Raw genomic sequence first — 25778 nt, forward strand, 5'->3', positions numbered from 1 at the left:
GAGCGTGAATTGCAAAATGGTTTATCTTACGCACTCAAACAAGTCGTGGCGCGGGCGGGCCGTAGGTTGAGTATAGCTGACCTAGACCGAAGTTAATCGCGCGATATAAATTCCGGAGCATCATATATTTCACGTAATACATTGGCTATCCGCACACGTTTAGGATATTATGGGGCGCCCTCGGTATGCAGAAATAAACGCAATGCCACGTAGTGCCTGTCGATAACATCATCATCAGTGTTTGTAAATTGGAACATTTAGTCCAAGCAGCCGGATTTAAAAACAGCCCGTATAGGCCGCGGCTTAGCGGCGGCAGCGTCCTAGGGGCCTACACTCATTAAACATATAAATCCGTTATCCGGCACTGAGTCCAAGGACGCGAAGGAATAGGGAGATCAATCAAGAAACGAATGACTAGACTACCAAAGATTACGGCTTGGTTTTGCGAATCACCGGATTTAAAGGATCGATGATGTCAGACTGGCTTAGCACAAGTATCGAGTGACCAAACGCAAACAAAATAAAATCGGCCAAGTGAGTTAAAGAGAGAAAGTACGCAAAAAACTGTTTTTATTAAATAGTTATTTTATTTTAATTTTATTATTTAATAATAAAGTACAAATATTATTAAGGATTTTGTGAAAATTTAAAGTATCTAGCTGTTAATATTATTGATTACGAGCAAAAAAGGACAAAAATGATAAAAATTGTATGGGAGCCCCCCTTAATTATTAATTTTATTTTGATTTTACTATTTGTTGTAACTAGAGATCGCCCAATGGTCGAAATTCGACCTTAGTTTTAACGACATTAGGATTACTATATTTTGTATGTAGGATTACTATATGACTTTATCATATATTTTTTTAAATCTTGTCTCTGGGACTCAGCTGACCTCAAACTGGCTGTGTAAGCATCGTCTAATAGTTTTTAAGATTCAATAAAAAAACTATAATCCATTTTCAATTTGTCAACTTATTGTCAACAGACTTCAACCATAAATAAAAGAGTATAATTCGTGTGTATAGGCTTGTCAGTCAAAAAGCTGTCATTTTTTTGAGTGTGCACATTGTAGCGCATTGTTGTGTGTGTGATGTTTTATTTGTTAAAAAAATGTATGATAAAAGCATAATTTCAAAATAATATTAGCTCGATGCACTCCTTCACCATATAAACTATAACTGTGCAAAATGTCATGCACCTACGTTTCCCCATTTTTCGTAAAAAGGGTTACAAAGTTTTTCGCGCACGTATTTATACAGAATGTAACAAAAATAAGTGATAATACTTTAGGGTGTGTACGTGCTCCTTGTACAGAGTTCACTGTGAAAATAGTAGTGCTGAAAGACGAAAAATTTTTTTCACTTATGTATGGACAAGGGCCTGAGCGTCACAAGTTTCCCCATGCAAAAGTGAAAAAAATTTTTGGTCTTTCAGCGCTGCCACTTTCACAGTGAACTCTCTACGAGGAACACATACACACCCTAAAGTATTATGACTTATTTTTGTTACACCCTCTATAGATAGCGGTAACGGAAATACATAATCTGTGAAATTTTCAGAACTCTAGCTATAGCGGTGGGACCCTATTAGTGAGACTTCGATGTCTGTCCGTCTGTCTGTCTGTCTGTCTCCAGGCTGTAACTCAAGAACCGCTATAGCTAGACTTCTGAAATTTTCAAAGATGATCATGTATTTCTGGTGCCGCTATAACAACAAATTCTAAACACAAAATACTTTGTTAATATTTAAGGAGGGCTCCCATACAACATACGTTATTTTTTTGGTCGTAATCCAAAATGGCAACATTTTGGATTACGACCAGACACTTGTCACTAATTCCTCAATTATAACCTATATATTATGTACTTTAATATTATATCATTATATTAAAATAAAATAAATAATTAAGAGGGAGTTCCCATACAAAAACACTTTTTTTTCCTATTTGCGCTCTATACGCCAGACGCCAGTATACGCCTGTTTTTTGGACCTGTCCAAGGCATTTGACCTTGTACACTATAATCTCCTGTGGAAGAAGCTGGAAAGAGCAGGTGTACCCTCTGAAACTATTTCTCTTCTAAGGTACTGGTACTCAAATCAGACCAACCGAGTGAGATGGGCCGGTACTCTATCAGACGAGTACAAACTCGAATGTGGCGTGAGACAAGGTGCATTGAGTTCTCCAATCCTGTTCAATCTATATGTCAACCAGCTTATAGAGCGACTCAGCAGCACACATGTTGGATGCTTCATAGATGGCATTAGTATGAACAATATTAGTTATGCAGATGGTATGGTGCTGCTGAGTCCCTCGATAGGTGGCTTGAGGAAACTCCTGCGCATATGTGAGTCATACGCGGAGGAACACGGTCTTAAATATAATTTAAAAAAAAGTGAATTGCTGATTTTCAAAGCAGGAAAGAATTATCCTGAACGTTTTCCTCCAGTGTATCTCAATGGAGTTGCCTTAGAGCAGGTACAAAATTTTAAATATCTGGGTCATATTGTGACCGATGACCTCATGGCTCAGGGATGACGAGGACATGGAGAGGGAACGTAGAGCGTTAGCGGTTCGAGGTAATATGCTCGCCCGTAGGTTTACTCGTTGTGCAACTCGGGTTAAGATTCTATTGTTTAAAGTTATTGCCAGTCTTTTTATTCGAGTGCCCTATGGGTTGGGTATAGGAATCGAACCTGTGACGCTCTGCGCGTCCAGTACAACAATACTTTCAGAATGCTGCTGGGGCTACCGTGGCGCTGTAGCGCTTCTGGTATGTTTGTCTCTGCGCGTACCGACGGTTTTAAAGCGGTAATACGCAAAAAAACAGCTTCACTTTTCCAGCGTCTACGAAAATCAAACAACAGCATTCTGAAAGTAATTGCAGATAGATTTGACTGTCCTATCCAAGAACATTGGATAAGGATAGGGTTGCCATCCGTCCGGGTTTCCCCGGATTTGTCCTTGTTTGAAGGCCGTCCGGGGTGCGTCCGGCCGGGTTTTTGAAAAGTGTCCGGGTTTTTTAACTTTTAAGTCATGCAGCAATAAACGAAAGATAAAAACTCGCTAAGCAGTTTCTTGCACGGACTTGAGTTAGTCAGATTTTTACAAATTCTTGTTGGAAAAGCAAAAATTGGCAAGACGTTATCGTAAATACTGTATAAAAGAGGTGTCCGGGGAAATAACCACATTCCGGCCAAATGTCCGGGAATTTTGTCGTGCCTGACCGGCGAAGGGAATTTGGGCGATGGCAACCCTAGATAAGGATAGTCATAGGAGTAATTTAAGTTAAGGAAAATTATTACTAACATCACTAGCATAATATTTAGTATATTTTATAAGCATTTGTTATTATTTATTATTATAATTTTATAACTAACACACTAACACTACTATGGGCACATTGTTTTGTCTGAAATAAATGTTTTTCATTCATTCATTCATTCATTCTATAACGGTACGGAAGCCTTCGTGCGCGAGTACGACTCGCACTTGTCCGATTATTTTCAATTGCGTTTTAACCGTCGCGCGTCGTGTCATGTAGTCACTTTCGTGGGTTTTTAGTTGATATTATAATAAATTCGAAGGTCTCGAAGGTCGAGTGGATACTTTTACCAAAACATCGTACTTCAAACGAGGTTGGCATTGAGTGCTTTCAAAGTATAAAAAGCCCATTTAATATTTTCAATTTAAGTATTATTAAACTTCTAATAAAATATAAACAAAAGGAAATGAGAAACTAAATTAAACAAAGTGAAACGAAGAAATCAAAACAAGCAAATTCGAAAGTCGAATAATGATTATTAAATAAAAATTATATATGTGCGCAATTTTGAACATAACACCTACATAATAAGTATAGGTATGTATATAATTTAGTACTATATTTAAGTAAAATAATAATATGTTATCAAAGTAACTCGGAGTTTAAAGGTCAATAATCGGCCAAGTGCGAGTCGAACTCGCAGGGTTCCGTACCATTATAGGGCGAAAAACATTTTTAAAGGAAAAAAGGTATCCCTTGTCCTTTCCCGGACTCAAAGTATCTCCATACCAAATTTCAGCAAAATCGCTTCAGCGGTTTTAGCGTGACGAGGTAACAGACAGACACACTTCCGCATTCATAATACTATTATGGATAATATTAAAATAAAATAAAAAATTAAGAGGGGCTCCCATACAAAAACACAATTTTGGCCTATGTTTGCTCTTTAACAGTACGGAACCCTTAGTGCGCGAGTCGGGCTCGCACTTGGCCAATTTTTATTTCTTAACTCCTAAAAATTAAAAGTTCTTAACTTAACTCCTAAAAAATTAGAAAAAGTAATAACTTTTAAAGTGAAACTAAAATACTTAGATTGATGATTGGTCATCGCGCGCTACGACACCAATCATTAATCTAAGCTAAAATATATTTTGTGATCACTCATCACGGTCACTGTTTTGCATATTGCAATTTGCATGTTTTTGTAGTGCTTTTTGGTGGAGTTTTTCATATCGTATTTAGTTCTTTTTGGTACTTAGTCGAACTAAAATACCCGCATTTTTTGCAGAATTATGTAGGTACTAAAAAAAATTAATCGGCCAAGTGCGAGTTGGACTCGCGCACGAAGGGTTCCGTACCATTATAGAACAAAAATAGGAAAAAATGTGTTTTTTGTATGGGAGTCCCCATAATTATTTGTTTTATTTGAATTTTACGATTAAATATTATTAAAGTAATAAACACATTTGAGTATTTTGTGAATATTTCAGGTGCCTATCAATGGCCATCATTTATATCGAGCAAAAAATGGCAAAAAAATCACGTTTGTTGTATCGGAGCCCCCCTTGAATATTTAATTTGTTTTGTTTTTAGTATTTCTTATAGCGGCAATAGAAATACATAGTCTGTGAAACTTTCATCTCTCTAGCTATTACCGTACTTAAGTTACAGCTTGGAGACAGACAGACGGACAGACAGACATCGAAGTCTTAGTAATAGGGTCTCGTTTTTACCCTTTGGGTACGGAACCCTAAAAACGTTAAGTTTTATGCTCGCTCTTTATAGGGTTCCGTACCCAAAGGGTAAAAACGGGACCCTATTACTGAGACTCCGATGTCTGTCTGTCTGTCTGTCTGTCTCTAGGCTGTAACTCGAGATCCGTTATAGCTAGACAGTAGACTTCTGAAATTTTCCCAGATTATGTATTTCTGGTGCCACTATAACAACAAATACTAAAAACAAAATATAGTTAATATTTAAGGGGGGCTCCCATACAACAAACGTTATTCTTCTGGTCTTTTTGGCTCGTAATCCAAAATGGCAACAAAAATTTCAAGTGTCTATATAGACACTTGAAATTTTCACAAAATCCTCAATTATATGTATAGGTACTTTATATCTCTATATATAAAAATGAATCCATATTCGCGTGGTCACGACATCACGCGTAAACGGCTGGACCGATTTTGTTGAAATTTGGCACAGAGATACTTTGAGTCCCGAAGACCAACGTAGAATACATTTTGTCCCGGAAAAATGTACGGTTACTGCACAATATACTTTTGTGATTTGCGCGTTAACTATTCAATCGATTTTGATGAACTTTGGTATGGAGATACTTTTCACTTCGGAAAAATGTATGGCTCCCGCGCGATTAACGAATTTTGGCGCAACGGAGTTGCGGGCGTCATCTAGTTCTTAAATATTGAAGTAGTTAGTAGACATAAAATTAAGGCCCTTGTGAAAATATCAAGTGCGGAGTGCCTACCTGTTGCCATTATTGATATCGAGCAAAAAGGCCAAAAAATAACGTTTGTTGTATGTGTGCCCCCTTTAAATATTAATTTTATTTTGTTTTTAGAATTTGTTGTTATAGCGGCAACTGATATACACAATCTGTGAAAATTTCAGAACTCTAGCTATAGCGGTTCTTGAGATACAGCCTGGAGACAGAAAGACGGACAGATAGACATCGAAGTCTCATGAATAGGGTCCCGTTTTCACCCTTTGGGTACGGAACCCAAAAAATATTAACAATGATTGTCACATTTAAATTTTAAATCGATCTAAGGTTATTGACTGCACTTGCACTTCCACTTCCTTCGCCGAAACCTCGATCGCAAAGACTTCAAAATTTTGTTTCCTTTTCGATGACATGGGACCTTGTTTGACGCTAGGCGGAAACGATTTCGCCCTTGTGACCGTTTTCGACTTTTGTCTTAGAACAAGGAAAGGAAGTGTACAAATGGGAATATAAAAAATCAATGTAAGTCTCGTTACACCATTACTATGCATATTTATATACTGTTTACAGTCCGCGTGTGCGCGTGAAGCATATTTAATTGACAATGACTATATACTGAGTTACTGACCCTCGTTTTAGATATTTACTAGCATCTAGGTGACTTACTTTTTACAATTCTACGATTCGTATCTTAATAATTAATTCTTTTTTTATGATAATTAGATAGAATAATTTCAATTAGAACAACATTCTACAAGTTGTACTGATAGCCAGTTTGTATAATTTAAAAACGATTTGAAAACAATTTTCCATTTCATCGTCTTGTTCTAGAAGGTAGCAACATATACAGGAATCAGGGGCCGTACCACGAAACCGTTTTAAGACTCAAACAATCCAGGGTACCTTCTACCTAAGGCCCACCCACCCACTGGCCACTACCCATTTTATTTACTTACTTGTCTTGCGTCATATACCATAGTTATGAAATCGTGTTTGCAAAAAGTTTAAATGTAGAGTTACAATTCGCTTGATAACAAATACATTCGCTCAGTAGCTCTACCATGAGTTTAAAGCTATAGTATTTATCGATACTCGATACCGACTACGTAAATTTTTAGTATGGCAAATTTTACAGCGCTTCTAGCGGTTACTTGCAGAACTATAATCGCCATACTAAATATTTACGTACTCGATATCGAGTATCGATAAACACTATAGCTTTAAACTCATGGTAGAGCTACAGATCGCAATCTCAACATTATTTGTTTGTAGTTGAAACTCAAGAGCCACCTAATTGGTATAAAAATTAAAGAATTAATAACAATTAGAAATAATAATTAATATAAGGCACACTCTTTCCGATGTATTTTCTATTTCTATCCTAGCACGGAGTACTATTATATTCGGTGGCATCATGGCATGGCATGGAGTGAATGCAACGACAGCAGCATGCACCTATTGCACCCACTGAGAAGATACACTTCATAATTTGATGTCATTATCGCATGATGAACCACTTTCACGATAAACGCTTGCAGGCGATTCGGCCTTGCGCAAGTCTGGCTGAGTGCTGCGGGCTGGCGCCAGTACACTCGGCGAAGTATGCGCGCGCGCACGGTGCAGTGACAGTGTTTACGACTACAGCTTCAAATAATATCGGTTCACATTCAGCGACATGACAAGTGTAACATGAGATGAAGGGACGACTCCGACGAGTGCCAGAACTGCCCATCATATCGGCGAAACTGTTCCTAGCCTGGATATTCTCTAAAGCCGACGTTATATTCTTCGTACACCGGTATTTTCAGTCCATCAATACTTATTAATAAGAGCAAACTGTGTGTGGGTCTGAACTCTGATCTGTTCCTCTTTTTTCGCTTAAACCATTGGACCGATTTGGATTTCGTAAAAGAGATACTTGAGTCCCGAGAAAAACAAAAATATCGTCTCTCTCTCGTCAAATATCATAGATATTATGGATTTTTTTAATTCTTAATTGTTATGATAATCATATTAATTGTAGTGTTTTATTAACGCGGAAACGTCCGTCTCGCAAGAGCGACATTTAAAACTGGATTTTGTGAAACAGTGCGAACTGGCGTTTATATGTAAATATCCATCGATTAAAATAACAATAACAAACCCATGGGAGTAAAAAAAAAAACCTAACAAATTACAATTAACACTATTTTCCTCTACAAATAATAAATGTTAGACTGAATGAAGTGCAACACGCACTTTTCTTTAGTCAAAATACATAGAGAGTGGAAGAGATAAAATATTTAGAAGGTAGAGACTATAAAGTAGTGAATATGGAGCCTATAGGAGCAATAAAAAACATCCCACCAAAACGTTTCTTGTAAAATGTTGCCGAGACGACCACATAAGTTTTACCCTGTGAAAAAGATAATATTATTTAAAGATCTCATGTAGAGCCAAGCTTCTGAATCTCCACGGCCCAACTCTACTGAATTTAACCTACCAGATTTATTCTTCGCCTTCGGCTTCGCCGTTTCGCTACCGTTGCGGAGGTGATGCGAATACATCTACAGGGTGTAACAAAAATAAGTGATAATACTTTAGGTTGTGTACGTGTTCCTTGTAGAGAGTGCACTGTGAAAGTAGCAGCGCTGAAAGACCAAATTTTTTTTTCATTTTTGTATGGGGAAACTCGTGACGCTCGGGCCCTTGCCCATACAAAAGTGAAAAAAAAATTTCTTCTTTCAGCGTTCCTACTCTCACAGTGAACTCTCTATAAGGAACACGTAGACACCCTAAAGTATTATCACTTATTTTTGTTACACCCTGTATACGAGTACTATCTTATATATAAAAATGGATTTTTAAATGTGTTAGTCGCGCTAAAACTCGAAAACGGCTGAAAGGATTGAGCTGATTTTAGTCTTAAAATATTCGTAGAAGTCCAGGGAAGGTTTTAAAGTGACACGAAGTTCACCGGGACAGCTATTAATATTATAAAGCGGAAGAGTTTGTTTGTTTGTTTGAACGCGCTAATCTCAGGAAATACTGGTCCGATTTGAAAAATTCTTTCAGTGTTAGATAGCCCATATATCGAGGAAGGCTATAGGCTATATTTTATCACGCTAAGACTAATAGGAGCGAAGAAATAGAAGAAAATGTGGAAAAATCTATACTAATATTATTATATTATCTATACTATAATATTATAATTCTACAGAGTTTGTTAGTTTGTTTGTTTGAACGCGCTAATCTCAGGAACTACTGGTCCGATTTGAAAAATTCTTTCAGTGTTAGATAGCCCATTTATCGAGGAAGGTTATAGGCTATACTAGCTGTTGCCCGCGACTTCGTCCGCGTTAGCATAGTAGATCACATCCCAAGTATTATTTATTGTACAAAAATATTCAATACTTGTACAGAATTGACTTTCCTACGATTTTATTATATTTAGATGCGCGGAACGCGCGGCTTCGCTTGCGTAATTTAGGAATTTCACGCAACTGTACATTTTACGGCAAAAAATAGCCTATGTCCCTTCACGTGGTCTATTCTTCATGTTTGCCAAATAACATAAAAATTGCTCTAGTAGTTCATAAGATAATAAGCAATTCCATATTATTTCCCCCGTTTTTTCCACATTTTCATCTATTCATTCGCTCTTATTAGCCTTAACGTGATAAAATATAGCCTATAGCCTTTCTCGATAAATGGGCTATTTAACACTGAAAGAATTTTTTTAAATCGGACCAGTAGTTCCTGAGATTAGCGCGTTCAAATAGGCCCTTTCATATAATTTTCCCCGTTTTTCCACATTTTCCTCTATTTCTTCGCTCTTATTAGTCTTAACGTGATAAAATATAGCTTATAACCTTCCTCAATTAATGGGCTATCTAACACTGAAAGAATTTTTTAAATCGGACCAGTAGTTCCTGAAATTAGCGCGTTCAAATAAGCCCTTTCAAATAATTTCCCCCCCGTTTTTTCCACATTTTCCTCTATTTCTTCGCTTCTATTATTATACTTACCGTAATAAAATATAGCCTATAGCCTTCCTCGATAAATGGGCTATCCAACAGTAAAAGAATTTTTTAAATCGCATCAGTAGTTCCTGAGATTAGCGCGTTCAAACAAACAAACAAACTCTTCCCAATTATAATATTAGTATAGATTTTATCACGCTAAGACTAATAAGAGCGAAGAAATAGAGGAAAGAGTGGAAAAAACGGGGGGAAATTATTTGAAAGGGCTTATTTGAACGCGCTAATCTCAGGAACTACTGGTCTGATTTGAAAAATTCTTTCAGTGTTAGATAGCCTATTTATTGAGGAAGGCCATAAGCTATATTTTATTATTCTACGACTAATAGGAGCGAAGAAATAGAGGAAAGTGTGGAAAAAACGGGGGAAATTATATGAAATTGCTTATTATCTTAAGATTCTTAAGAACTACTGGAGCAATTTTTATGTTATTTGGCAAACATGAAGAATAGACCACGTTAAGGGACATAGTCTATTTTTTTGCGGAAAAATGTACGGTCGCGAGAAATTCCTAAATTACGCAAGCGAAGCCGCGCGGAACATCTATATATAATATAATCGTAGGAAAGTCAATGCTGTACATAGAATATTTTTGTACAATAAATAATACTTGGGACGTGATCTATTATACTAACGCGGACGAAGTCGCGGGCAACAGCTAGTAATTTATAAAGCGGAAGAGTGTTTGTTTGAACGCGCTAATCTGCGGAACTACTGATCCGATTTGAAAAATTCTTTCAGTGTTAGATAGCCCATTTATCAAGGAAGGCTATAGGCTATATTTTATCACGCTAAGACTAATAGGAGCGAAGAAATAGAGGAAAATGTGGAAAAAACGGGGGGAAATTATTTGAAAGGGCTTATTTGAACGCGCTAATCTCAGGAACTACTGGTCCGATTTAAAAAATTCTTTCAGTGTTAGATAGCCCATTTATCGAAGAAGGCTATAGGCTATATTTATCACGCTAAGACTAATAGTAGCGAAGAAATAGAAGCAAATGTGGAAAAAACGGGGGAAATTATATGAAATTGCTTATTATCTGAAGAACTACTGGAGCAATTTTTATGTTATCTGGCAAACATGAGGAATAGACCACGTGAAGGCACATATGTTATTTTTTTTTGCGAAAAAATGTACGGTTGCGTGAAATTCCTAAATTACGCGGGCGAAGCCGCGCGGAACATCTAAATATAATAAAATCGTAGGAAGGTCAATTCTGTACATTGAATATTTTTGTACAATAATACTTGGGACGTGGTCTACTATGCTAACGCGGACGAAGTCGCGGGCAACAGCATCTGATCTGAAATTTTTAACATCCAAAAATTATAGTTTTTAGTAGATGAGGGGAGGGTGCTATTTTTGTAGTCACTCGAGCGTCATAGAGACCTAGTAGGTTTTGTACATTAGGTAAAACTGATAAAAAAATAATAAGAGCGTTTTTTTTTATTTTAGCGGTGGGTTCAGAAACTGCAGCCATTTTAAAGTTTTGAAAAAGAAAATATATTCAGAAAATTGCTTAATTAGGTAAATTATAAATATGTTTTAGACAACAAGGACTAAATCATTTAGTTTAGAGCAAAACAAAATATATGCAAAGCTTAGTTAAGAAAATATGAAGCTTTATTTTTTATATTTTAAAATGTCCCTACAGGCTTACCTAACCTTTGAATCGTCAGTGCTTTATATGGAAGCTTCTTTGGGGTATACTAAACATCCCCTATCTTAATCTGACAGATCCAACGACATTTCAATATTAAAAAAAATACCCACCACGTGAGAAATCTGATTTCTATACCATAACTAGACACAATATGTCGGAAGCCTATGCAAGCTTAATCTGACACGCTCGAGCTACTCCCGAAATCCCCTTTTCCCCTCCCCAACTATTTCCTTCACGCCTCTAGTCCACCGACGCTGCGAACTGAGACGTCAAAGTCGATAATGATTTTATAGACTGCTATAGCTGCTATATTACTTTAAATAATATTAAATTATGTTTGGAGGAAGCTGAGGCCTGTGAGGTTGCTAAATTTCGACATTTTTGCTGAGAAGAGCAAGCTGCTAGCTGATATAAAACAACGTTATTTGATATTTTACAAAATATTTTGTTTTGTAATCAGCTATATGTGCGAAGTCATTGACCTTCTCCGTCCCTCAATGTTCTATTATAATTTATATTGCGAAGTTCAGTCTCGGAACCTTTATAGTTTCGTAAAGACCATCCACTCATTCGCTGATATCTATATATATAAAACTCGAAGGTGACTGACTGATTGACATAGTGATCTATCAACGCACAGCCCAAAACACTGGACGGATCTGGCTGAAATTTGGCATACAGGTAGATGTTATGACGTAGGCATCCGCTAAGAAAGGATTTTGATAAATTCCAACCCCAAGGGGTTCAAATAGGGGATGAAAGTTTGTATATAATAATACTTCTTTACGCGAGCGAAGCCGTGGGCAAAAGCTCGTAAATAATAAAACACTAATTTTAACTCCTACCTTATACCTACAGCCTACTCATAAAGTGTAAGGTTAAACTTGCATGGGCGTAGCCAAGGGGAGGTTATATATTATAATATTATAGCTATGAATTAGTTAGTCCGGTCCTAATCCTCGTGGCTCGTCTAATAAGGCCGGTTATATTTCAGGATCGTGTGGTATGTGTTCTACGCCCGGTCATCAATGAACAGCAGCGTGGATTTCTTCGAGAGTCTCATAGACGAGGACGGTCGCTTTGCCGAACTCAATTTACAAGAAACTCCTCGAGGAACAAGGACGCGAAATATTGCTAACCGACCACGTTTTGTACAAGGTAGATAATAATAATCCATACTTCCATACTTCCATACTAATATTATAAATGCGAAAGTGTGTCTGTCTGTCTGTTATCTCTTCACGTCCAAACCGCTGAACCGATTTTGCTGAAATTTGGTATGGAGACACTTTGAGTCCCGAGAAAGGACATAGGATAGTTTTTATCCCGGAAAAATGTACGGTTTCCGCACAATAAACTTTTATGATTTGCGCGTAAACTATTCAATCGATTTTGATGAAATTTGGTATGGAGACACTTTGAGTCCCGAGAAAGGACATAGGATACTTTTTGTCCCGGAAAAATGTACGGTTTTCGCACAGTAAAATTTTATGATTTGCACGTAAGCTATTCAATCGATTTTGATGAAATTTGGTACGAAGATACCTTGAGTCATGAGAAGAAACAAATAACATATACTTTTTGTTCCGGAAAAATGTACGGTTTCTGCATACTAAACTTTTATGATTTGCGCGTAAACTATTCAATCGATTCTGATGAAATTTGGTATGCAAATACCTTGAGCCAGGAATAAACTAAGTAATTACTTACTTAAACTAAACAATCTAAACATACACTTTTTAGGGTTCCGTAGCCAAATGGCAAAAAACGGAACCCTTATAGATTCGTCAGGTCTGTCTGTCTGTCTGTCCGTCCGTATGTCACAGCCACTTTTCTCCGAAACTATAAGAGCTATACTATTGAAACTTGGTAAGTAGATGTAGTATGTGAACCGCATTAAGATTTTGATGCAATAATGGAAAAATTATTAAAAAATTTGGGGGTCCCCATAGGTACAACTGAAACAAAAATTTTTTTTTAATGGATAGGTCTTCAAAAATCATATTTAAGTTTCTGATATATTTTTTTTCTAACCTGAATAGTTTGCGAGAGAGACAAAGTGGTAAAATGTGTGCCCCCCCCCCCCCCCCCCCCTCGAACTTCTAAAGTATGATAAGTCAAAAAAAAAAAATACATTACTATAAAAACTACCAGGAATTGTTCGGAATCATACCACCTACAACTTTTCGCTATCGTCCCACGCGAAAAACACACCATCCTCATCACCTTGATGAGTGGCAGTCTTCCACAGTGCGTTTTTCGCGTAACTTTCTGCCGCGCACTGTAAAACTCTGGAACGAACTGTCACCAGCAGTATTTCCGGACCTATACGACCTGCAAACCTTCAAGAAAAGAGCGTATTCCCTCTTAAAAGGCCGGCAACGCACCTGCAGCTCTTCTGATGTTGCGAGTGTCCATAATGGGCGACGGTAGTTGCTTACCATCAGGTGACCCGTTTGCTCGTTTGCCCCCTTATTTAATAAAAAAAAAATGCAATTGTTATAGACGATAAAAGAATTGATATTTACTAGTATTAAAAAATCGGCCAAGTGCGACTCGGACATCAGGTGACCCGTTTGCTCGTTTGCCCCCTTATTTAATTTAAAAAAAAAACAACGAAAATTGGTTTGAACGAGATCTAGCTAGTAGTTTTTTTATACGTCATAAATGGTAAATCTTAAATTAACTTTCATTAAATCAACTGAAACATAAAAATATTTCAAAAACCTTTTAATTTCATAAAAAATAAACCTTAGTGTTGCTGCGGAATCCTTCATGGGCGAGTCCAACTCGCACTTGGCCGATTTTGTTGACGTCGCTCCTAAGTATATTATTTTGTACTTTATCTATAAAATTAAAAATTAAGAAAACGAATTTGTTTGCAATACAATATTTTTACAACAAAAAAATATTATTCGGTTTGCTCCCAAAGACTTCTATTTAATTATATAGAATTCTTTGTTTGCTCCCGATAATAATTAATAGTTCCCGCTGCGCCCCTAGAGCACGATCCCAACAGTAAAATAGACCAATACATTGCTTTGCAATTTTGCATCTAAAAAAGCAAGGGCGCAGTTGTAAAAGCTCGCACAGGGCGCAAAAAAGACTGTTTACGGCACTGATCAGGTGAGCCGTTTGGTCGTTTGCACCCTTATTTCATTTAAAAAATGCGATTGCATCTCGCTCTATTACATTTTCATCAGTTTCGAAGTTATTTCGCGTTTCGCAGCGTCGGTGTACTAGAGGCGTTAAGAGGATACAACAGGGGCTAGAGAAATGAAAAAAAAGTACGTGTAATATCTATAGCTGTCTCCCTTACCTCAAGCCTATACCGCAGAACGCAATAGAGACAACTGCAGAAAATCCAGAAAATCAACGATTCGTTGTCCCCTGATTCCTTCTCCAAAACTTAACCGATTTAAGTACTTTTTTCATTAAAGATTAAAAAAAGGCTTGAGCTGTGTTCCTATGTTTTGCTTTTTTTGTATAATCTAGCCAAATCTGTTTTCTGGACGTTTGAACACAGTGGAAAATCTGCCCATTTTTTTGGGTTTTTGAACGTTCATTACCTATTTAATAATTAAATTATGAAAAAAAAGAAAACATAGGGACATTGTATTAGTGGCCGTAGATATTCAGGAAAAAAATTATAACTCTACTAGCATTATCCAGGGAGGAAACAGGGGACAACGTTTGTATGGAAAAAAGGGCGGTGTGGAATCCTCTTAATGCATAAATACATGCGATTGGACAATTTTTTTTCGTATTAGTCCGTTAAAGTAGTACGAAAATTTACTAGCAACATCTAGCGGATTTTAAGAAACAGAAAAAAATATCCTGTTACTGTCGGATTTTTTCTGTCAATCTAGGGACTTTAAAATTTGTAGAACGGCAACCCTGTTTTGAGATTTCCTCCCTGTTCAGTGTCGCCAATTTTGCAGATTTTATGCTAGATTTGGCATATTTTTACATTGTTTAACATGTAGCATAATATTTTTAGCATTATAAGCATTATATACCTAATGGAGAATGTTACTAGGTATGCCAAATTTCTTGAAATTTTGTCACAGTAAAGCCTGTATGTATACAAATACAATAGTTTTTGTTGCAGTCAAAAATACCTAGTAGTTTTGATTTTATAGGCATTCAAAGTTTCGAAAAATATTGATTCCCGTTAACAGTTCCGCGACCGCTTGTGACGTCATAGCACAATTCCGCTGCGCGAGCCCCATACAATAAACGTGATTTTTTGCTCTATCACAACAACGGCAACAGGTAGGCACTTGAAATTTTCATTAAGGTCGTTTCACAATTATATGTGTACTTTAATAATTAATAATAATATTATAATAAAATAAAAAATTAAATTAAAATTAATCACAATTTTTGGCCTATTTTGCTCTATAAACTATATTTTCTATTTTAGACGTCGTCTATTTTAAACGTGGGAGAGCCATGCTTCGGCACGAATGGGCCGGCTCGACCGGAGAAATACCACGTTCTCACAGAAAACCGGCTTGAAACAGCGCTTGCGCTGTGTTTCGCCGAGTGAGTGAGTTTACCGGAGGCCCAATCCCCTACCCTGTTCCCTTCCCTACCCTCCCCTATTCCCTTCCCATCCCATCCTTACCCTCCCATATTACCCTGTTCCGTCTTAAATGGCCGGCAACGCACCTGCTGTCGCTCTTCTGATGCTGCGAGTGTCCATGGGCGACGGAAATTGCTTTCCATCAGGTGACCCGTTTGCTCGTTTGCCCCCTTATTTCATAAAAAAAATATAACGGTATGTGTATTCATGAGCGAGTCCGATTAGTAAAAAATACAAATAAGTAATAGGCCAAGTGCGAGTCGGACTGGCGCACGAAGAGTTCCGTACCGCTACAGTGATTTTTGTATGGGAGCCCCCCTTAAATTTTTATTTTATTTTAATATTATCATTAAATATCAAAGTACACATAATATAATAGTGTCATACATATCGTAAATTCAAAATTTTTTCAAACTTCAAATTTTTTTATTTGCAACTTGTTTGCAACCAAGTACATATATAAATCAACATACATTGACGAAATATACAACTTATGCCTTGTTCGGGCGTTTGCAAAACAAATACAAAATTATAATTTTAATGATTATTATATTCATTATCCGATGAACACCAATAAATTAATATTTTGTTTGATAACATAAAATAAATTGAGATTTTGTTGATTATTAAAGATTTAAAATTAAAAAAACGTTTTATTTGACTGAAAAATGTTAGCATAATTTTTAGCATTAATTACAGTAAATTTTAACAGCAATTTAGCAAATTTTGTAGTCGTGTTGGCAACACTGCCCGATTGTTTTTACAAGATGGCTACGCAGTACGCTTCACAAATATTACGCAGAAGATAATATGTTTCAAATTGAGTATAATTATTAATGAAAATAGAAAGTGAATAGCGTAAAAATGTCTAATTTGTGTTCTAGAATTAGTTCTAAACCACCTAAACGATTGCAAGATAATGTTATGTCCGTAGCTCAAACAAACACTTGGATGAATGGTGAGACGTGAGACTCAAATAACGAAATAGAATTTCAGTTTATTCTAGGTCATACTCAAAGTTTTATCTGGTGTTGCGGATCTTTGTAAAGAAAAATGTGTTTATAATTTCCAGCGGAAAACATCAACAATGGCGGAGGATTGTCGCTTTCGCCTCCACACACTATATCACAGCGGGAAACGGGGACGCAAGTGTCTCAATGTTACAGCGGTCCCCCTTCGCCGTGTGGCTCCACAAGTTCAACACCCTCGCCCACATTATCTCCTGCACCTCCACCGGGAAATGCCACTCTTGACCCAAATTGGCAGGCCACAAAACCAACGGTCAGGGAGCGAAATGCTGCTATGTTCAATAATCAACTCATGTCAGATGTGACATTCATTGTTGGTTCACCAGGTGAGTTCAAATAATGATTACATTTGAATTTCCAGAATATAACAATCTGTGAAATCCATAGGCACATCATTTACTGTCCACCAATACCAATATAGAAAAAATTAAAATGTAAATTGGCCTGAAACTTTCGTAATCACTTTTTGGTGATTGTGTTACTTAATACTTCTTTGACTTTGTTCGTAATTGCAATTAATTAATTCCATTAACATTTCTTTAAGGTCACACTCAACAAGTTATACCAGCACACAAATATGTTTTGGCAACTGGTAGTTCTGTGTTCTATGCCATGTTTTATGGAGGATTGGCAGAATGTAAAAAAGAAATTGAAGTACCAGATGTTGAACCTTCAGCATTTCTTACACTATTAAAGTAAGTCTACAAGGTTAATTACCCATCATAACATTGTTCTACAATTTTTGGATTTTAATTAAATTAATTTGTATGTGTTGGTTTTTTCAGATACCTATACTGTGATGAAATCCAACTTGAAGCCGATACAGTTTTATCTACACTTTACGTTGCAAAGAAGTATATTGTACCACATTTGGCAAAGGCCTGTGTAAACTTTCTAGAAACTAGTCTCACTGCAAAAAACGCATGCCTACTTCTCAGTCAATCACGTTTATTCGAAGAACCTGAGCTGATGCAAAGATGCTGGGAAGTTATTGATGCTCAGGTATGTGAGTCCGCAGAACATTTATCAACTGTATATCTGGAAACTTCCTCATCCTATAGTAGCTTAGTTATGGAATTGTCAGAATCTTCAAGTCAAAATTGTTCTAGTCAAGAAAGCAAAGAATTATCAAGTGAAAACATCCACTTCGTTTAAATCTCAGATTACTGTAATACTCTATAATTTTTTTTGGTTGTGATATAGATTAAGATTTATACGTTATTGAAATTTACTGCACAATTTCTACATTCCTATAAACAAAATTCTAGTCGTAAATGTTAAATGGACTGCATACTATACTCCTAGCCTTAAGTGTAAACTGCAATACATGTTTTGTAGTTACTTGTTGTTTATATATTTTACAATTAGCAATAGTTGAATGTCTGTATTGAAAAATATATAAATAAAGAACTTTACGTAACTGTATTGCAGTTTCAATTTACCTTTCACCTTAATAATGAAAGAATTTTTTTAGGCTGAAATGGCATTAACCTCGGAAGGATTTGTCGATATAGACATCTCTACATTAGAGTCTGTATTGGCACGAGAGACTTTGAATTGCAAGGAAATAAATCTTTTTGAGGCAGCCCTAGCATGGGCCCATGCAGAATGTGTCCGGAGGGAAATAGATGCAACACCTTCAAACAAAAGATCTATGTTGGGCGGTGCCATTTACCTTATAAGGTTTCCGACAATGTCCTTAGAAGAGTTTGCTAACAGTGCAGCACAACTTGGGATATTAACACCTCAAGAAACAATTGATATATTTCTTCATTTTACTGCTGCAAGCAAACCAATGTTGTCTTACCCTATAAAGGCTAGAGCAGGACTCAAAGCACAGGTATGTTAAATTTTTTTTTTTTTTTTTTTTTTTTTATTGATTCACTAAACTAGATAATACACATTTACAACTTATTTCTAAATACAAGTTAGTAAGTATCATAACGTGGTGTACATCCTTCTTGAAGTGAATACTACATGCAAAATAAATCTAAGTTACAAAAATGGTGCTAAATTCTTGTTGCCTAATCTTTGCTTACAATTTTATATAAATTATCTTTGAATAATGAGACAGAAGTACCAAAAATATCAATTTCACCGCAGGTCTTATTGTATGAGGCACACATTCGGTATAATGGGGAGTTTTGTCCATAATTTGTGTGGTGTACAGGTATGTCAAAGGTTTTTCTATTTCGAGTACGGCTGCCCGGTCGAGGAACTAATAAATTGATCTTATTTAGAAGTGGGGTGCTGTCTAAATTCCCGTTAATTAATTTATGCAAAAAAACAATATCGGAGATGCGACGTCTATGCTCCAGTGAAACTAAATTGAAGTGTGCTAATTTAGCTTCATAAGAAATTAAATTTTGACAAAGGTTTAGAGAGTAACATAAATGATACAAGAAGTGTTTTTGCAGTTTCTCGATTCTCGAAATGTGGGCATAATAAAATGGATTCCATACTTGAGAACAATATTCAACAATAGAACGAACATAACAGTTAAAAAGTATCACCGGTATTTCTGGATCGTTGGTGGTTTTTATAGTGTATAAAATGAATATTGGATTTACTAAGTTCAAAATTATTAAACTAATTTTTTTTTTTTCAGATCTGCCACAGATTTCAGTCCTGTGCATACAGAAGCAATCAATGGAGGTACAGAGGGAGATGTGACTCTATTCAATTTTGTGTTGACAAAAGAATATTTGTGGTTGGTTTTGGATTATATGGATCATCCAATGGTGCAGCGGACTATAATGTAAAGATTGAACTTAAACGTTTGGGAAGAGTTTTGGCAGAGAACAACACAAAGTTTTTCTCTGATGGATCAAGTAACACTTTCCATGTTTACTTTGAGAACCCGATACAAATTGAACCGGAATGCCTTTACACAGCATCAGCGATACTGGATGGGAGTGAGTTAAGTTATTTTGGACAGGAAGGCTTAAGTGAAGTGTACATGGGTACAGTGACATTCCAATTCCACTGCTCATCGGAGAGTACAAACGGCACTGGTGTTCAGGGTGGGCAGATTCCCGAACTCATTTACTATGGCCCCACAGTCAACACTTCAATGGCCAACACAAATGGAAATGAAGACTGACATATAAGCAAAATTTGCCGCCTAATCTATTATTCAGTATAAAATAATATTAATTGTTTCACTTAATAAGTCATTAAAAATTTGTAGAATGATGTAGTCACTTCTTATAAAAAATATTTTGTTAAAGTTAATAATTATGTAAATTGTTAAAACTTGGCTTAGATTATACCAGTATATGTGATATGAATGTCATTAAGCTCTCTAAAGACTCTTTAAAGTTTAATTGTAGACGTTTCTTATAGGTTAAGTATGTAAAATAAATCTAAATTAAAATGTAATATTGTCTTTTTCTTTTTTTCAGAAAGTTTCCTCTTTGAATTTTAAATCTTATATCTTTAAACGAGCAATTATATATAATTGGAATCTCGGCATCGGCTCCAACGATTTTCATGAAATTTAGTTTATAGGGGGTTTCGGGGGCGATAAATCGATCTAGCTAGGAATAATTTCTAGATAATGTCATTTTCATTGGATACCGAGCAAAGCTCGGTCAAACAGCTAGTATGCAATAATACACTCAAATAACAGTTTTATGGAGCTGTCCCGGCAAAGTTTTCTTTGTCATAATAAAGTATTTCGCCCCTATTATTTTATTGCAACGTTATGGCAACGTCCATCGCTATCCCGTCGCACAAACAATGGTCGCCGTCAGTCTCGAGTTGTAATAATTTATTATTATTTATTGAACAAATGCACTTATGCCGATTCTCAGACCCACTGAATATGCATAAGTATAAAATTTGGTTAAAATCAGTAAAGCCGTTTCGGAATTGTACGCTATCTAACATTGTGACACGAGAATTTTATATATTAGATAACCTTTGTAAATTTTTATGTTACAACTTACATTATATTGTTTAATTCCCAATAGTCAGTATCCTACAATTTTTTACAATACAAGATCTTTAATTTTTTTTTTCACACGTTCAGTGCCACCGACTCGCCCGGAGAGTTCACGTAAATTTGATTCTAGTGCCGACGACTCGCCTGGCGAGTTCAGTATTTTTCACTAATATTTCCAAAATGCATCCGTATTTTCTGCTAAAATTATAGTTCAGACTAAATATATACTAAACTAAAGATTTACGCGGTGGGCCGGGCGTAGAGATCCCGTTTATTTTTGAAAGGAAAAAAACGATTTTGCAATGCCTTGAACCCGCTAGGCGAGTTCCCGGACATAGATCCTCCAAACTGTAAATATGTACATGTTAGAAAACGACGTCAACATAATATGGACTACCTACGTACTTGTGATATGGAACTAATATACAACAAACTAGTTTCATTAGAATCTATATATAAAAAAGAAAGTCGTGTTAGTTACACTAATTATAACTGAAGAACGGCTGAACAGATTTTTATGATTTTTGTGTTTTCGGATTTGTCTTCGTCGGGAATAGGATAATAAAAATGAAAAAAAAATAGGATCCAAGGAAACGAACATGATATTATTATTTTGTATTTGTTTTTTTCATGTATTTTATTAGTTGTCACTCATGTCATATTTTCTATTTCTTGTATTTCTTTTCAAACGCCTCTGACACAATAAAAACTAACATAAAGAGTTGCTAGATATCATTGTCATCTATTACTATTTTAATAATTATTATTATCAGTCACATTCAGCTACTGTTGATATCATTTAATTTTAATTCGGCAGATTTTATATAACAATAACCAAATATTTAAAAGAGTGACAACCACTGCTTAAATTACGAAACAAACTTACCTTTTATTTTATCCAAAGAGTTTTTTGCCATTTTTAACCGACTTCCAAAAACGAGGAGGTTATACGTTCGGCTGTGGCAAAGATATTTTGGGCTGTGGATATGTTTTTTTTTTATGTATGTTCAACGATTACTCCGCCGTTTGTGAACCGATTTTCAAAATTTTTGTTTTGTTGTATTAGGTTTCACTCCAATTTGGTACCATGTTCAGAAAAGTGGTAACCTGATGATGGGATCCATGAGTAATCGAGAGGACTCCTCAAAATTCAAATGGAAACATATAGTTTTTTTGATTTCATATGAAGCATTCTAGGCATATGTTACCAAAAAGTAAGATTTTGCACCATGATATACTATGGTTCGAAGGTGGTGAACAGAACTCCTTACTCCTTATAGATACATATTTGGGGGTTTCGGCGTTGTCTTAAGTACTGAAAGCATATACTACTATGCAAATTTCATTAATCATCATCATCATCATCACCACCATTCAACCATACATCCATGAGTAATCGAGGGAACTCCTCAAAATGTATATGAAAACATATAGTGATTTCGATTTTATGAGAAGTATCCTAAGCATATGCTATCAAAAAGTAAGATTTTGCAACTAGATATAATATGTACCATGGTTCCGAAGGTGCTAAGATAATTCCGGATTCCTCTTATAAATACAAGTTTGGGGGTTTCGGAGTTGGTTTAACAACTCAAAGCATATTATGCTACTATGCAAATTACATTCATCATCGTCATCATCATCACTACCACCAGTCATCACCATGAATTATCTACTTAAGTTGGTACCAGTCTTAAATATTAAAAATATTTTGTCATAGAACTCAGCATTCTTAGCTGGTACCGTCTTCAAATTAATGAAGACTGTGTACAGAAATAGTTGAGGTTTAGGTTTTATGGTAGAATTATGCATAAGGCACTTTAAAGAGTGATAATTATTTAACACTTTTTTGTTCATTATAAATTATTATTGTTTTTACCCCGGAAGTCGGTTTTAATTTTTTATAAAAAATAATAATTACAAGCTGAATATTCCTACAACAACACCTAACACTTTTTAATTGCGTTAAACACCCTAGCTACACTGTAATGGCCACAAAAATAACAAAAAATTGAATTTAATAATAATAATAATAAAACATTTATTCATGAACTATGGACATTACACCACACTACATTACCAGAAAAAAAAAAACAAGAAAAACACAGAACAGTTAAAATGATGTTGACCTGGCAATACAAAACAGTAGTCTTATATGAACTGTAACTAGCCTAACTAAGAATGAACAAAAAATAAAAATAAGAAAAGTAGCAAGTAACAAATATTTCAATTATAACTTAGCAAGCAAGAGTGTTATGGGAAGGTAGGAGGTGTAATGCTCAAGCCATTGAAATGGAGTCCACTCAGGTAAAACGACTATGGATAACCACAGTCCCTGATATTCTGTGGATCCAAACTGTCAGGCGCAAAACAGACCACTCAAGGCTACAGTGTCGTAATTTAAAAATAAATTATGCAAAATGTTTCAGATAATAATAATATAAAAGCAGACTTATGTAATATAATAAATAAAATATATAAAAAGAACTAAAATCTTAAATCACATATGGCATGCAATAATTTATGTGAGGTAACTTACTTTATACGTATCATAAAAAACAATAAGTATTTAATTATTATGTTAAAATTTAAAAGATTATATCTATGTATAATAGAGTGCGATATGAAAACAACAAACAAAAAAAAAAAAAAAAAATGGAAAATAATAATATTTAAATTGAAAGCTGATCCTGCAGTAGCGATAACTTTAGTTTGTTTTTAAAATTATTTATAGAATGCAGAGCACGGAAGGGGGGTAAAAGGTTATTCCAGATCTTGCTCGCCAAGTACCTAAAACAACCTCTGAATGCAGACGAGTGATGGATAGGAGTAACTAATAGGTATGCCGAACCCCTGGTGGTGAGCGTCAGCTGTTTGTCGCATGCCCATTGTAGCTTATTATATAGGTAGGTTGGTGTTTTTAATTTTACCACACCAAACAGTAACGTGGCAAAATGTAACTGTCGGCGACCGTCCATCTTAAGCCATCTCAAACTGTTTATGTACGGCGTTACGTGGGCGCGGGGAGGCACATTGCAACAGTATCTTGCGCATGCATTTTGTACCCTTTGAATGAGGTGTTTGGATCGTGAAAGAAGACAAGGACCGATAACAACATCAGCGTAATTTAAATTAGAAAGTACAAGAGATTCACACAGCGAAGCTCGTAATCTTTCTGGAATGAAATTTCGAATTTTGTACAGGAGCTTTAAACGCTAAAAATTTACCCTTACGTAGTGCCAGTGAACTCGCGTGGCGAGTCGATTCAATTTGTATTGCAGTGCCGGCGACTCGCCTGGCGAGTTCGCCGTACAATATAGGCGGTATCCGAGAAGACGTCATGAAAATCGTAGTGGCAATGAACGTGTTGGAACATTATAAATTATTCTAGTATAAAAAGTACTTACCAGTAGGGGGAATGTTGATGCAAAGTGCTCGAGACAACTTGAAGTATGTGCGTCCTAGTTGATAGCAGCATATTTGAAGAGCATCGCTGATATCAATTAGCAGATCTTTGAAATACAAATGTTAAGGAAATCACATTTATGCCAAATAACAATTTGGTAAAATAGTTCCAACCATAAACAATTACAAGCTGAATGACTAAAAATCATTTACAAATTACTCATTCATATATAAAATGTGAATGAAATTTGCAAACTGATGTTGCAAATTTGATGATAAAAAAAGATACGGGACGTAGTGTAGGAGTACTCCTCTAGTCAATTTGAATTTCATTCGCTTCTTATAGTTATGTAAATAAGTGCAATATTACATTTAAAAATATTGTTCAAAGGATACGTGCAGTGCCTTCTGTTCTACAGGTGATGTACACACAAGCTGCTTGTGTATGTGATGCTGGCCGTCCAATTGTGAGGTGGCGTGATAATGCCATCTTGAAAAAGTTGCAGGCAATATCTATGCATTGCTGGTTTAGTCGCAGCTGCTGGCATAAAGCAGTTATACCATCTCTAGCTTTTCTTAGTGTCACTTCCCGAGACTCCTGACCTACACCAGCATTGAAAGCTGTAACAAATAAGAATTATTACAATTTATGGAGTAAGTATATGACGAATAATAATTAAATTATAATATCACTTGTGAATATCATTTATTACCACTATTCTATAAATCTTTAGTATTATTCTTACCTCGGCCAAAACCTGAGGCACCTCCTTTAGAATCTGCTGATACAAATTGTCCAATAGCAGAGGCACCACCATGAGCATTTTCTTGGAACTCTACTTCAGCTACAATTATATTGTCCTCGAGAACGGAGCCACAGTTTGTACACACAGCGTCTCCCCTAGCGGGATCTACTTCTATGTCTGAAGATCCACAATGTTTACATTTCTTCCCCGACATCGTGGTTCATAAAGTATCAGTTGAAATGAAAGTTTGAATAAAACTGTGAAATCATTTAATGTTTACTGCTTAATTTCTGTGTAACTTTTATTATTCTTTCTTCCTTTTACCGATTTAAACTTATTCAACTAATGATAAAATTGATAAACAAAAAATCTGCTTTCGATGCGAGGCAACCAAGAGGCAACGAGTGATGCCAGATCTGATCAAAACATTTGCCCACGCACTACACAACTTGTTTTAAAATTGCCCTTTCCGACATTCATTATAACAAAATATCCGTGTAGGCCGTAGGAGAGTCTATTAAATTTAGCTTGACACCCTTATAATTATACTTTATTTTGCATCATAAAAAGATCGCTTGTTACCAACATGAGGTCACTGAGGATCTCCTCAAAAAATACAACAAAACTGTTTATGCAAAGCCAGCAAAGCAAT

General features: G+C 35.8%; 2 protein-coding genes across 3 annotated transcripts in view; one reads left to right on the forward strand and one right to left on the reverse strand.

Annotated features, from left to right (window-relative positions):
- LOC121726590 (transcription factor IIIB 90 kDa subunit) overlaps positions 1-25515 on the reverse strand; it is a 39814-nt gene extending 14299 nt beyond the window's left edge. The window contains exons 1-3 of the mRNA XM_042114012.1: positions 25127-25515; positions 24777-25001; positions 24383-24487 (exon numbers count right to left, since the gene is read on the reverse strand). Of these exons, the coding sequence (XP_041969946.1) occupies positions 24383-24487; positions 24777-25001; positions 25127-25340 (544 nt within the window). The 5' untranslated portion in view covers positions 25341-25515. The remainder of the gene's footprint in view (positions 1-24382; positions 24488-24776; positions 25002-25126) is intronic.
- On the forward strand, positions 7394-20410 carry LOC121726591 (BTB/POZ domain-containing protein 6). Of its 2 annotated transcripts, XM_042114013.1 has the most exons (7): positions 7394-7528; positions 12408-12571; positions 17074-17355; positions 17574-17724; positions 17815-18031; positions 18504-18869; positions 19638-20410. In XM_042114013.1, exons 1-7 carry the CDS (start codon positions 7425-7427, stop codon positions 20130-20132), a joined length of 1779 nt encoding a protein of 592 aa, XP_041969947.1. In that variant the 5' UTR covers positions 7394-7424; the 3' UTR covers positions 20133-20410. The 2 variants fall into 2 exon arrangements, with proteins under 2 accessions (XP_041969947.1, XP_041969949.1); XM_042114015.1 differs by lacking the exons at positions 7394-7528; positions 12408-12571 and adding an exon at positions 16769-16959.
- Positions 25516-25778: the final 263 nt, after the last annotated feature.

Source organism: Aricia agestis, chromosome 4 (assembly GCF_905147365.1).
Source record: "Aricia agestis chromosome 4, ilAriAges1.1, whole genome shotgun sequence".
In the NCBI taxonomy this organism is placed as follows: domain Eukaryota; kingdom Metazoa; phylum Arthropoda; class Insecta; order Lepidoptera; family Lycaenidae; genus Aricia; species Aricia agestis.